Source organism: Podarcis vaucheri, assembly GCF_965113315.1.
Source record: "Podarcis vaucheri genome assembly, chromosome: 4".
Lineage (NCBI taxonomy): Eukaryota > Metazoa > Chordata > Lepidosauria > Squamata > Lacertidae > Podarcis > Podarcis vaucheri.
Genome location: NC_138762.1, coordinates 54,356,943 through 54,370,560, shown reverse-complemented (window position 1 = coordinate 54,370,560; position 13,618 = coordinate 54,356,943). Strand labels below are relative to the sequence as shown.

General features: G+C 39.4%; 1 protein-coding gene and 1 long non-coding RNA gene across 2 annotated transcripts in view; one reads left to right on the top strand and one right to left on the bottom strand.

Annotated features, from left to right (window-relative positions):
• HUNK (hormonally up-regulated Neu-associated kinase) overlaps window positions 1–13,618 on the bottom strand; it is a 56,953-nt gene that overhangs the window by 35,415 nt on the left and 7,920 nt on the right. The window contains exon 2 of the mRNA XM_082220747.1: window positions 277–569. Coding sequence (XP_082076873.1) covers window positions 277–569 — 293 coding nt within the window. The remainder of the gene's footprint in view (window positions 1–276; window positions 570–13,618) is intronic.
• LOC309531378 lies at window positions 6,331–10,246 on the top strand. Its single transcript, XR_014219273.1, has 3 exons — window positions 6,331–6,408; window positions 9,723–9,941; window positions 10,121–10,246. It is a non-coding gene; the product is annotated as an uncharacterized lncRNA (long non-coding RNA).

Genomic DNA, 13,618 nt, shown 5'->3' with positions numbered 1-13,618 from the left:
ACAAAAGTTCTGCTGCAAAATGTATGTTTTAACCGACCACCTGAAACTCTGAACTGAACAAGAATTATACGATTTCCCTTGGGAAGACTTTTCACATACAAGTTCCATCTTGTTTTATTTATAACCGCCACTGCTTAATTTATGTAACGACAGATTGATTTTATTAAACTATTGTTTAATAGTTGCCAAATGATATTTGCATCCGTGAATATACTGTAAAGATCTCTGTGAAGGCTGGTCTTCAAAAGCAGAACACTCATAAATAAGCAAGCTCACCTGTGAACCACCCCTGCACGATGTAGGTGTTCAACAGCCAAGATAAGCTGCCGGATGTATTTGCGTGCTTCATGCTCTTCCAGCCTCTTTTTCTCATAGATTTTGTGCATCAGGTTGCCTCCTGGGCAAAGCTCCATAACAAGGTAGTAGCTGTTTTCCGTTTCCAAGATATCCAGCAGCTGAGCAATGTAAGGGTGTCGGATCATCTGCTGGATCTGTCCCTCCCGCCTCAGATTCTTGGTGACATAGGTGTCCTTTTTGGCTCTTTTCTTATCAATAACTTTCACTGCCACCTGATGGGAAAGAAAGACAAGCCAAAGTTATTATTACTATTCTTGTTGTTGCTCCTAACTCCAACTGTTCAATCAATCAATCAATCAATCAATCAATCAATGAATCAATATTAACCTGAAAAAAGGGGGGGAAACGCAGAAAGAAGGAACTGGATGGGGGGAAAGTGAGAGCTGATTTACACGAATATAATCTTAATCCTCCAGTGACGCGGTCTTACATATATGGTGTTTGCTTTAAACAATTGTCAATGTTGTGTTTAAAATTGTTGTTCCTACCCTGGGACCTTATGCTGAAAAGTGGCTAGTGCATTTATAAATATTATTATTATTAATATTACTGTACCTCCAAATGCAATACTAATTTAATTATGTCCAACACAGTTGTGTAAGAAGGAATTTGTGACTTCTAAGCAATCCAATGCTAAGCATTTGGTGGTCAGCAGAACCCTCAAAAGCAAAACCTATGGTACTTAATTCCTTCCATATTGAATGTTATTTTTCTAATTTACACAAATAAGTAAATGTGAGGTATCCAACAAATATCCTTTTATTTTAAATTGACTTCTGTATCTTGATTCCAATTATTTAATTACTAAGCATTTGCATTTACATAACCTAAAAGCAGATTTCTAGGTCACAAGCATCTACTGATGTTTATTATGACATCTATGGTATGAGCAGCAAAAGAATTATGCTAATAACCATTCCTCTTTCGCAGCCTATTTCTTCAGAGTCCTATGGCAAGGGAAATGATCATACCTTGCAAATGAGATCTATTAGCTCATTGTTCATTACTGCCAGCTTATTAGAATCGAAAAGGGAACTCGCTGTTCTTTCATGCTGTTGAGCTTTGCACTGAAATCAGTTTAAAAGGTTCCTGCCCATACAAAACAAAATCCAAAGCGGTGAAGACTCTTAGTTTAGTGGTAGAGCACATAGTCTTCATGCGAAAAGTCCCAAGTTTAATCCCCAGCATCTCCAAATGGGACTCTAGCTTTGATGGACCCCAGACAACCTATCCTCTGGCAGGCTGCAACGGAAATGTTTCAATCAGTGCTGGTGCCTGGCTCTAGCTACCCTTTCCCATGATGCTTCTGACCATTGTGGAACATTGACACAATGGCTGGATTCAGTCACATGAGGCACTTCTTGGAATTCTTGTTAATTACACGTTTCTTCAAGTATAACACCTTTAGGCCAAATCTATCATCCCAATGTCAAGTCTACATTACACTAATGTTCTTTTCCTTGTCAACTTATAAGATCTCTTGAAAAGCACAATAACCTTCACTATATCTACATTTAATAACACTGCCCACGCTATAGGTTCACCCGGATTTCAATAGCCTTTTCCTGAAAGTTGCTGAGGTGATGACAATAAACATTAGTTCAAACAAGAAAAGTAGCTCTCAGAAGCAGCCTCTAGGATACAGTTGACAGAAAAGGAGCAGATGAGTTGCTGATGTGGAAGACTCAATGGCAGCTTACACTCCCAGTGCTTCCAGTTTCCTATGCCTGAGAAGGAGTGATTAATCTTTCTATGTCCAGTGTGAAAAGTTGCCTGGGGGAAACTAATGGAAAGGGGATGGGCTGGCCAGGCCAGCTGACAAGGCCTGCAAAACTGAGCAATAATTAGTTTTAACTAGATAACACAAAGGTCAAGCAATGCTCACAAGGCAGCTGCACGATGGAAATTAACATTTGCAAAAATGCCAGGAAGCAACATATCACTGTGTTGAAATGAGGTAGTTTGGTTACAACTTAAAACACTGAAAATCACAACTTCTTTTGCACTGTTAAATGTGGAGTGAGGGTAGACTCAGGCAACCAGGAACTACTAAACCTCCATGTTCACATAGAGGGGCATTGAAGCAGTTCCCACATGATTAACAGTCATCTGAATCCACTGTCTTAAACCAAAAAAACTGAATGTGCTTTTCTCCCAATGAAGTTAGAACAATAACTCAGATTAGCATAATGTGTTTAAACAAGCCATCCTTAAGGATTAGTCTGCTGAGGACAAATTAATTCATGCATATTGAAAGGTTGTTTCCTGTTGGCAGAATAGGAAATACCACTTGCAGGCGGAAACAGAAAAAGTAGTGTTGGTTTCCCCCAGGACTGAAAGACACAGGAAGAAACAGAAATCTGTTGTTTGAAGTGCTTTATGAATCACATCTCTCCCATACCAACAAGTCATCCCTACCTCATTGAATATAACAGTTCATTGTTGAACACCACTAAGAGGTGAACTACATGTTACATGCATGCAACAAAGAAAGCCCTGACAGGGTTTTTTTAATGAAAAGCAATCTTAACATTCACATTGTTTTAAAACCTATTACAGTTGTTGTTATTGTACAATTTTAAATAGCCTCAAGACTTAAGTGAACAGCAATAAATTAATAAAATAATTTTGATGGGGCCAAGCTCAACTGGCTCTGGTCAGTGGAGGCAACCAGGGCGGGGTGGTTTGTAAGACCCAATAATCACAGAAATGTGTCTTCCACCTCAAAGCACAACCTTGCAGTTTCCTTATTTAAACCCATCTGGAATATTTGCTAAGTACTGGAGAAAACACAACGGCTTTCCTAACACCTACAAAACTCCAGAACCCAACGTAGGATTCTTCCATCAACTTTTGCTCTTAATTACTAATATGATTACAGTACAATTAACTGAATTAAAATTGTTTGCAAAATCAAAGCATTAAAATGTATTAATAACAACTGAAATTGAAGCAGGTGTGCATATGAAAACATAGGTAAGTTAGTTTAACATCCTAAAAATGGCACTCAGATTACTTCCAGATGAGGACTTAGTATGCAAATGGATCATTCAGTTATCTCAAATAGATACTGGTAGTTGTTTTTGTTTTTTACTAATCAGATTTTTGCCTGGAAAGGGAAATGCAGATGAAATAGAAAAATATGAGCTGGTATCTGAATGCTAATGATGCCGTGTGGATGCAGGAAAAAACCTGCATGCATGAATCATAGAATCATAGAGTTGGAATAGACCACAAGGGCCATCGAGTCCAACCCCCTGCCAAGCAGGAAACACCATCAGAGCACTCCTGACATATGGTTGTCAAGCCTCTGCTTAAAGACCTCCAAAGTCGGAGACTCCACCACACTCCTTGGCAGCAAATTCCACTGTCGAACAGCTCTTACTGCCAGGAAGTTCTTCCTAATGTTTAGGTGGAATCTTCTTTCTTGTAGTTTGGATCCATTGCTCTGTGTCCGCTTCTCTGGAGCAGCAGAAAACAACCTTTCTCCCTCCTCTATATGACATATTTTTATATATTTGAACATGGCTATCATATCACCCCTTAACCTCCTCTTCTCCAGGCTAAATGAAGAACACAATAGGCATCCATCTGGAACCACGCTTAGACAATTTGCTATATTCTTTTACCGCTCAATCCTATGCATGTCTACTTGAAAATAAGCCTAAATGCGTTTAATGGGGCTTATTCCCAATGGAAATGCAAACAACTTTCCATGTATGGTATCATACCCTAATACAACCTTGTGCCCACCAGACTGCTCTTTACACATAGCTATTTCATCTACATCACAATGCTTTGATGAGGGGTGCGAACTAAAAGTAGCACTTATTTCTTAGAAGTTATGGTGTGCTTGTACATAATAAATGCATATGAGCTAATTAATTTTGCCTCACAAGTCTGTTGCAAAGTTCAACTGGGTAGAAGGGCAAGGCTGAAAGTTTTTTTAAAACAACAACAACTTGGCTTATTTAGACCATTTTTCTTTAATCCTGCTCTTTGTAAACACCCCATGGTGCTGGGACCTCCTTCTCCTTATATGCTTTATGTGCAACTCTGGTTTTACTTCCAATAAATAATTCAAGTCCTGGCGTTCGTAAAATATCCTGCTGGTGGGAAACAAAACACCAGCTCCCACAATTAAATTGAGAAAAGGCTTTAAAAAGAAAAGACAAGTTTGCTGTAAAGCTGAACTTCAGTGGTATGGAAAATCACTGAAAGCAGTCGAGCTTTATAAAGAGCCCAAATCCTTATGCAGAACCCGGGGTGTGTTTTTTTGCAGTGTAAATGTCCATTTCTCTTTACAACTTTTCCTGAGAAGTCCCAGAGTCTTCTAGTTAAAGTATACTGTAATCTGAATGAATATAAATGTAACTGGGAATTTCTTTTACAAAAAAGCACCCTCCCTAATATTTACCAGTACTGCACTGTGTTATTTTCTCATATGGCAAATCCAAATGATTACAGGGTGTTAGTTTACCATTTTCAGTGCCCTGAAGTGGGCATGAAAAACTCTGCCTTGCAGGGACAGCAAGGATTGCTAGGGTACGTTGCTGGGACGGTGGGATGCTTTACTGTAGCACTGGAGAAGCCTGAGAAACAGGAGAACTTCTCCACAGCTTCAAGGAAATAGGTCAATGGATTTTCCCAGAAACTGGAGTGAAGTGTGGTGCTCCAAAAAATCAGTCTGTCTGGCTTGAGGGCCTACAACCCATTGGTTATAGAGGAGCATCAAGGGAAGACTTGGGATTCAGAGAAGCACATGGGGAAAGGACAAAAAAAAAATGGCTGGAAGGGAATTGTCACTGATGCACATTGATCATACAAATGATCTCTGCTTCATGTAAGGGAGTTAGTGCTTCATCCTCAACCAGTTTGGGTGTGTAGAGGCGTATTATGTTATAAATAGCAGGCAGGGTGAATATACATGTACCATTCGCAACAGAGATGTACTTTTCCCAGCTGCAGTGAAACTTTACATAATAACACTTTTTCAGATTTTCACCTAAAAATTAGGTTGGATAGTGAACATAGGACGGCAACCAAGATGATCAAGGGTCTGGAAACCTAAAATAAATATCTTCTTATTGAAAGATTCTCCTTCTTGCTTTCTTGTCTCATGATTATAAAACAGAAAATCCCTTAAGTCTAAGGTCTGAGGGCAAAACCTAAGGTCAGATTCCTCAGATGCTTGTCTAACCATGTACCAGTTCATGATTTTATGACAGTGTAAACCAATGTTTAACTTTAAGATTAGGCTGCTTTTTAAGATTAGACTGTAATGCTTTACACATCAGGATAAAATGACTCCATTCCCCTGCACAATTTCCCCCCAGATTCTCTTACAAAATGATGTCATATCATCAAATACTTAAAAAAATTATTCAATGCACATTAGATTTGATGACACATTTACATTCGCCAGCAAATACCTTTTTTGGTTTCAAGGATTTCAAAACTGAGGTGCACATTAGATTTGATGGCGTATTAGACTCAAGTAAATACAGTGGCACCTCGGGTTAAGAACTTAATTCGTTCTGGAGGTCTGTTCTTAACCTGAAACTGTTCTTAACCTGAAGCACCACTTTAGCTAAGGGGGCCTCCCGCTGCCGCCACACGATTTCTGTTCTCATCCTGAAGTAAAGTTCTTAACCCGAGGTACTATTTCTGGGTTAGCGGAGTCTGTAACCTGAAGCGTCTGTAACCTGAGGTACCACCGTACAGTATTTTTGCTGATAGGAGCAGATCAGGACAGAAATCCAAATACAATGCAAGCTGCTAAATTTATCATCACAGCTCTATGTTTCTATGACATTGTGCCAAATTGTCAGATTCAGTCATAGTAATTTGGAGCAGACCTGAGTGAAGACTGCAGCCTCCAGGTCCACTCCCCAAGCCCCGCCCACAGGCCGCCATGGATAGGCTAGATTTGAAATACCGGCAACCCATGATGCTCTGTGGCAGCCGGGGAAGCTTCCAATGGCCGAAACAACATGGCAAGGCTTTGGAGGTGCCGCAGCGAGTCGCGACAGCTGGCCACCCTGAAATCAAGTAAGTGGCCATTCTAGCACTGAAATTTGTTTGAATGTTGCATGTTTCCCCTCTCCAGCTCTAATCAAACATCTACTCCATTTCCCCCAGCCCCATTTTAAATAGGGGTAGATAGTGGCCCCTACTCTCATCCACTGCATGATCAATGGACAGCATATTGTCACCTCTGAATCGGAAGTTCAAACTATCTCACAAGCACTGAAATTCAGTCGCAGTGGCAATCTCCATCCCATCTGTTTTATTATACAGTAAACAGTAACTGAGTGAGTGGAGGCTTATAGTTAAAAGCTGCATCTTCAGATTTAATCATTTAAGGATGGAACTATTCAAGGATTAGAGATGGTGTCAGATTCATTTGGTATTTGTTCTTTACTGCTTGTTCTGGTAATTAAAAAGACTGAAGGACACAAAACAGAACATTTCAATGCAGCCTACAAAGCTTTTTTTCAAAAAAAAAAAAACACACACACGCACACACAACCAACCCTGAGGTTTATAAGTTTAAGAAAAGGATTTTCAAACCAAATCCATGTCTTGAAATAGATCAACACTTTCCCCAAATAAAAAAGGGAAATCCTTCAGTGCAAGTTGCCAGGCTGTGAACTGTGTACACACAGCTGCAACTACTCTGTTCCCAAGAGAGGTGGGATTCAAAGGAATGTTCTTTTATTGCTTCAAGATAACATTTCTTGCATTACAAGCCAAATTTGGTAAGGCACTTAAACATGAGCCTTACTTTAATTTCAGGAGTAGTTCCAGTGAAATGGAAGCAATTTAAGTGGCTCCCATACTTTCTGTAAGGGCAGTTCCCATGACTCAATAGATGAGTTGTGAACGTGTGTTAGAATGTAAGAAATGACTTGCTGGATTAGAACAAAGGACAATGAAGTTCAGCACCTTGCCTCCAACAGTGATCAGTCAGATGCCCTTACAAAATTCACAAGCAGAACATTCCCTGTTGTTTGTTCTTTGCATTTGGCGACCATAACACATGATTATTCTGTGCAGTACAGTACTTCTACTTCTTTCCTCAAGGCTTAACGATTCCCAAGCCCTCCATTTACAATATTTTGTTTCTAGGAAAATTCTATTCACCCCCCCAATAGAGTATCTATTGCATCTATGACTGCTGTGTAGAATGAGGTAGTATGAGCATTATGGGTATTTGCTGGATTTGACATCATTTGTGATTAGCGACAATTTGCTCACCCATGGTCACCTTTCAAATAAATTGTTTATTTACTGCTCTTTTACATGATAAGGCTTAAACAATCCACACTTACCTATGAATATGTCATTCCACCACTGCAGCACACAACAGTAGGATTGCTTATGTAGCCATTCAAAAAAAATGAAGAGATAAACACCAGCAAGGTTACTTCTACCACAAAAATATTTGGCACTTTGGAAGCTTTTTCTTTCTTAAAATTATATGAAGACTAGAAGCCTATCTCTCTCATTGCTAGGGTGTGTATACTCTCATATCTTTTTTAAGGTGGTAGACAAGAGTACAGCTAATCAACCCCCACCCGTTGTTGCACATATCCAAGTTTTGTGATACAGCTCTCTCTTTAAAAATACACAAAATGCCTAGAAAGCACCATTTCAAGAAAACACACTCAGAAATAGATTTAAAAGGTTAAAAGCAAAATGCATTCTGATTTACATATTCTTATATGTAGATAGGAGAATCCTTCATGCTTTTTGAAAGAACAAACTACTGTTCAATGCAGAAACACAATGGAATAAAAAAATCAATGAATCAAAAAATGGAAAGAATATTTCCATTCAAATGCATTTGCCTTCAAATATAAATTGCAACAAATTTTAAAATATGTAATTATTATCATTTATCTAAAATCTAAATAATAGTCATTAAAGTCAATGAAGTCACATGCATTCGCAATGCTTTCTCTAGCATTAAACTTTGGTAAAGCCAAAGGTTTCTACTTTATCACTGACTTCATTGTTGTTGTTATATTATTCCGATAAATATTATTTCATTCTGCATGCACAACAGAACCTGCAATTCTTTGTTTAGGGCAGAGTTCGCTAATCCTGCACTCACGGGCACCAGATTGGTGCCAGCCCTGCTAGAAAGAAAGAAAGATATTGGGCAAATTAGAGTGGTGTGGCTACCTTGCATATTTTCCCTAGTGCTGAAGAATGTTCCCTATTGTTGTTAGACAGCAACAGCATCATTGTGTGTGTGTGTGTGTGCGCGCGCGCGTGTGTGTGTGTGTGTGTGATGATCTCCATAATCGGGACCAACAGGATACAGCTGACTTCCTGTGGTAAGCATAAGGCTGTTGGAGTGGTTGTCTCTCTAATTTTGTGTTATGCCACAGTCCCCATGGCAGCCATTTTGTTACTGGTGCCGCTATCACTATCAAAATTTGAAATGTGCCCACTAGGTTGGCAATCCCTGTTTTAAGTCGTTAAAAATCCCTTCTAAGTTACCAGGCTATGCTAACAACCTTCCCCTCATGACAAGTGTCCATTCCTTCTCTCTCTCTTTAAAGTGGGAGACAGGAGAATTACTACCCCCACCCACCCCTGAAACAAGAATTACGTTTCTCATATTATAGTATCAGCAACAGAAATTTAACATCTGAAGTAAGTTAATTTGCTCAATAATTCACCAGATATTTTCCAAACAAGGATTTTGGCATTACATAAATAATGTGAAACATGCATGCTCCTTGTGCCATTAAAAACTAGAAATCCAGGTTAAGCTTAAAATACTGTTGACAAAGAGGAAAGGAATTTCAATGGGCAGTTGCAGAAATGAATGAGGAGTCTTGTGCATGATTGCTGTGACAGATGAAATACCTGTTAAGACAAGCATGGTCTGTTTCCTTTTGTTGACCAAAGCTGAATACTGTACATAACTGCCCATGAAGTAAATCAGGTTTCCAACTGCTATAAAACAGAGGTTTTTCTGGTCCTTTTAAGTTAGATGAACTAAGAAAACACAGAGCTCAAATAAAGCCAAACAAAAGTAATGCCTGGGTCACAAATGTATCCTCCCTAGTTGGTTTTGATAATAGAACAACTAGCCTTTTTAATGTTGCAAATGTCTTCTGTCACAATGAGATAGATGAGACTTCTGAGATTACATGTGGCAAAACAAAAGCAGAAAACCCATGCCAAGTAATAATGTTATTTTAATAGTCAAGCCTAACATGAAAATACTTGTTTGCAGAACTTACAAAATGACAACATTAATTGATCCATAAGACAGGATACATGTAAATGTTCCCATTTGAGATGTGGTGTATTCCAAAGCAGCAATGACTCAATGTTCTTTATAGTTTTTCTACAGCAAATGTATGTCACAGCAAAACAGTAGTACTGCTCTTTTGACACACAGGGGATTTCAGTTCTGGTATTACCAGCTATGCTGAATTATGGACTTGGGCAGCAGGATGCTTCAGTTGTGCGCACACAAGCAATCTTCCTCTCACTCCTTTGCCCCAGTGTGCTCCTGTACAATCCAGATGCTCCAAGAGAAACACAGAAATTACTTGCATGTAAGTAGACTGGCTGCCATTTCATGTTGTCAGCTGGGGCATTTGTTCACAAGTATAACTGTTGACAAAGCGGGCTAAAGCTAGGCCCTTGGCACAGAAGACGCGAACCTTGCCATGCAAGGAAGTCAACAAGGCTATGTTCCAGTTGTTAATTTGGATCCCATTTTTTTCTTTCTCAGGGAACAGATTAGAAGCTCGAGAGGTAGCATTCTCATTTTGAAATCGCAAGTTTCAAGTTGAAGCGAACCTTGAACACATCTGCTGCCAACAAAGGTTCTAATTAAACTGTTTTTATAAGAACCTAACCTGTTTCACTCAAAAAAGTGTGTTATTGATAATGTTCTTAGCACTGTTTTTGTCCAAATATTACTTGAGCATGGGGCTCAAATATCTGATGAGGGCCAAGTTACATGGGAATGCCTTTCCACCTCTTTATAGGCAACTCCCAATTTATGTGGGGGTTATGTTCCAAGGCACCACGTGTTTAAGTGAAATTGCGTATATTTGAAACACCATTGGAAAAGGTGGCAAAATCAGAAGAGCGCTTGAGATCTCATCCTCATGTACACCTCCGTCTTTAAACTTTCCCAGGTATCTGTATGTGACAGACTAGCTGTCATTTCCCAACAGGAGAAGTAAAATGGAGAATGAGACGTATTAGAGCACATTATGCACCTTTGGTGCTCTATGAGCTGAGGTACAGGGTGCCCCCCTCCTGCATTTCTAAGCCAGAAAAGGGCTTGGGCTGAATAAGAAATCATGAGAGAGAGAAAAAAAATTACACAACAACGAGCTTTCTTTCAGGTTTACTTGTCCGTTATACATATATTCACAAATCTGTCCTTCTGCCCCCACTCCATCTTGTCCTTCCAAACTAAGAAAATCCAGAGGAAAGAGATACAGGAGGCCATGCAAGGAAAAGAGTTCTCTCTCTCATTTTTCTCTTTGGGCAGATGTGTTGGAGAAAGGGGGACAAAGGAAAGTTCTTGCTCCCTCACCCTCCGCGCTATACACAACCAGTGACTTTATATAGAATATTTTATGACCAATGAATATGTCAGTGTTCTCCCTGGTGTAACTAACTTCAAAAGGACTTCAAACCTAAATGAATCCAGTGGAGGGCATGCTTTAACTAACAAAACATTTATATACAAAAGCATGACTTCAAGAACAGGCATACAACCTTACACATCATAAAATTGCAAGAAATACAAACACATACAGAAGAAACCAGATGTGATTTTCACATAAGAATTCACCTGGTGTCAATTTAACCTAAACACTGGAATATTTCCACCACCGGCCATCCACAAGTGAAATGATTATATGCGCAGGGGGTGGGGGGGGGGTTGAGGCTCTACCAATGTTCACTGCTGAAGATACTGTAAATTTGAAAGCAGATTATCTCAAGAGGATAAGTACCTGCCACATGTGCATTAATTCAGTCTACTGCAGAACACGTTGAAAATTTCAGCGGAAAAAACATTAATATGAATTTCCTAGAATCCAGGCTAGGTTTGCAGACAACAGACTTTAGTAGTAAATACCATTTCCCTTTCTAGAAACATGCAGTGTAGGATGACAATTTTAAATAGGCTTGTTACTTGAGTAGCCAAGGAAAGAACTGATTATGTAACAAATAATACACAGGTGACTGCACCTCAGCAGCGTGGTGCTCATCCTGACTTAAACATTAAGCTATTTAAAATTTCCTGCACATGTTACGTCATGCTACCTTACCAAAGCAATAAGCCCTATCACCTCCCCCACCATACAACCACTGGATATGTTTTAAAACAACATATGACCTTTCTTGAAATATGACATTTGCACAGATTTAATATATAAAAAAATTACAGCATCAATTGTGCCACATTAGACAATATTTTCTGCCACAAGGTTCTATCCTTCTAATGCTGGCAGTTAGTCAGGTTTTCAGAACAAGAATGGCCTCCCATTGAACAGGCAGGGATGCTGCTGTGCACTGGAAGGTTTTGATTCCCATTCCGGCCACCAGGGTGACATAAGTGATTGGTACAGGTGTGTGGCCAGGCAGGCTAGTAAAGGTATTTGTGAACCTATTTGCAAGGCTACAGAACCCAAATGGCTGAACGGGGAATGTTGCTTGTGCAGCAACGTTCTGTAAAACGTCCCACACACTGGTCAGAGTTCCAATGCAACTGAAAAAGCTGTACCCCAAACTTAGGGGACCACTGGTAGGAAACTCTGATTTGATTCAGCAGGTGAAGTTTCTTTGAAAAAGCAGAACTGTGGCAGGCCTGGTTCAAATGCAAAAGCCTCTGGATGCACAGATAATGTACTTTAGATCCCAACAGACTTGAGATTTCTTTCCCTTAATCCAAATTTCTTGCGTTTGTTCATTTTTAATAGGTCTCAGAAAAAGATAAAAATGTGTTTTTATTTATGTCGAGGCTTATATATCAAACAAATATCTAGACAGGAAACAAAATACAGCATAAAAATATTTAGTTACATTTCACATTTTACAAACTTGACAGTATCTTTACAAATGAACAAAGAATCAACATTTGACCAGATTTAAGCCCACTTTTGCAGATTGGATTTTGTGGTTAATGATAAAATTACAGGCAAATGAGGACTGAAAGGAAGTTACAATAAGGCATGGCAATTCTTACTGTGATATAAAGTTATTCATCTCATTAATCTGCTTGGGAGGAATGTGCTATCAAAAGATTAAGCATCTGTGACAGGAAACTTGAGTCAGGTGATCAAGTTCCTCACCTACATTGGCCAGCCAGAGGGATGGCAGCTTATACCATTCTTCATCCTAATTTAGTGTAAGAAAATGAGGAGAGAGGGAAAAAATCCACTGGTTGTTTTATATGTTTTACAAAGAATTTGTGCCTAACACTTCCCTTTAAACTGATGGTGAAGAAAATCACACTTTCTTCTTTAAATGTGTGTGTACAGGAAGTAACTCGGAGGGAATTAAAAAAGGAAAACATGGGAAGATTAAATTTATCTGATGAAACAAAAACAAAGGAGCAAAGACACAATATTACCATTTTTGAAATGTTACTCATACCATCCAATTTAGTTAAGGGGTTTCTTTCTTACATTCAGGACTTGCCTGTACTGTACCTCCAAAATAAGTTGTCATAGAAACCGTGCCTGGCTTGATTATCCACTTTAAGGCCACTATATTGAGTGTGGTGGATTAAAGCCCAAATGCAAAGGAAAACATGATCACCAGGTCTCACCAATATGCGGTGTCTACACACTGAAATGTAGTTGCTGCTGCCCTTCTACTGGTCCCCTTACCCGCCATTCTCCCCTGGTTACTGCTATACAAAAACATAGTGCTGCTCACTACAGCAGGAAGGAAGAGGGGGGAGAGGGCTGACAGAAGAAGACTCTGCAGCCTCACTCTGACCTGGTGCATTTAAAGATGCATTCTCCACTGCTGGGTGAGGTCCTGGAAAGCCACCATAGAGCTAATTAATGATGGGATAATCAATAGCACAGTGGTTTAATGATAATACACATATAGCCCAATAATAACCAAGGACCTTGATGCATCTTATATAGTTTCCCCCTCCTGTCCTGACAACAATACTACGAAGTACATTAGCCTGAGAAACAGGGATTGTCTGAAGGTCACCCAGCAAGCTTCATGGTTAGGTGGAGACTTGAAC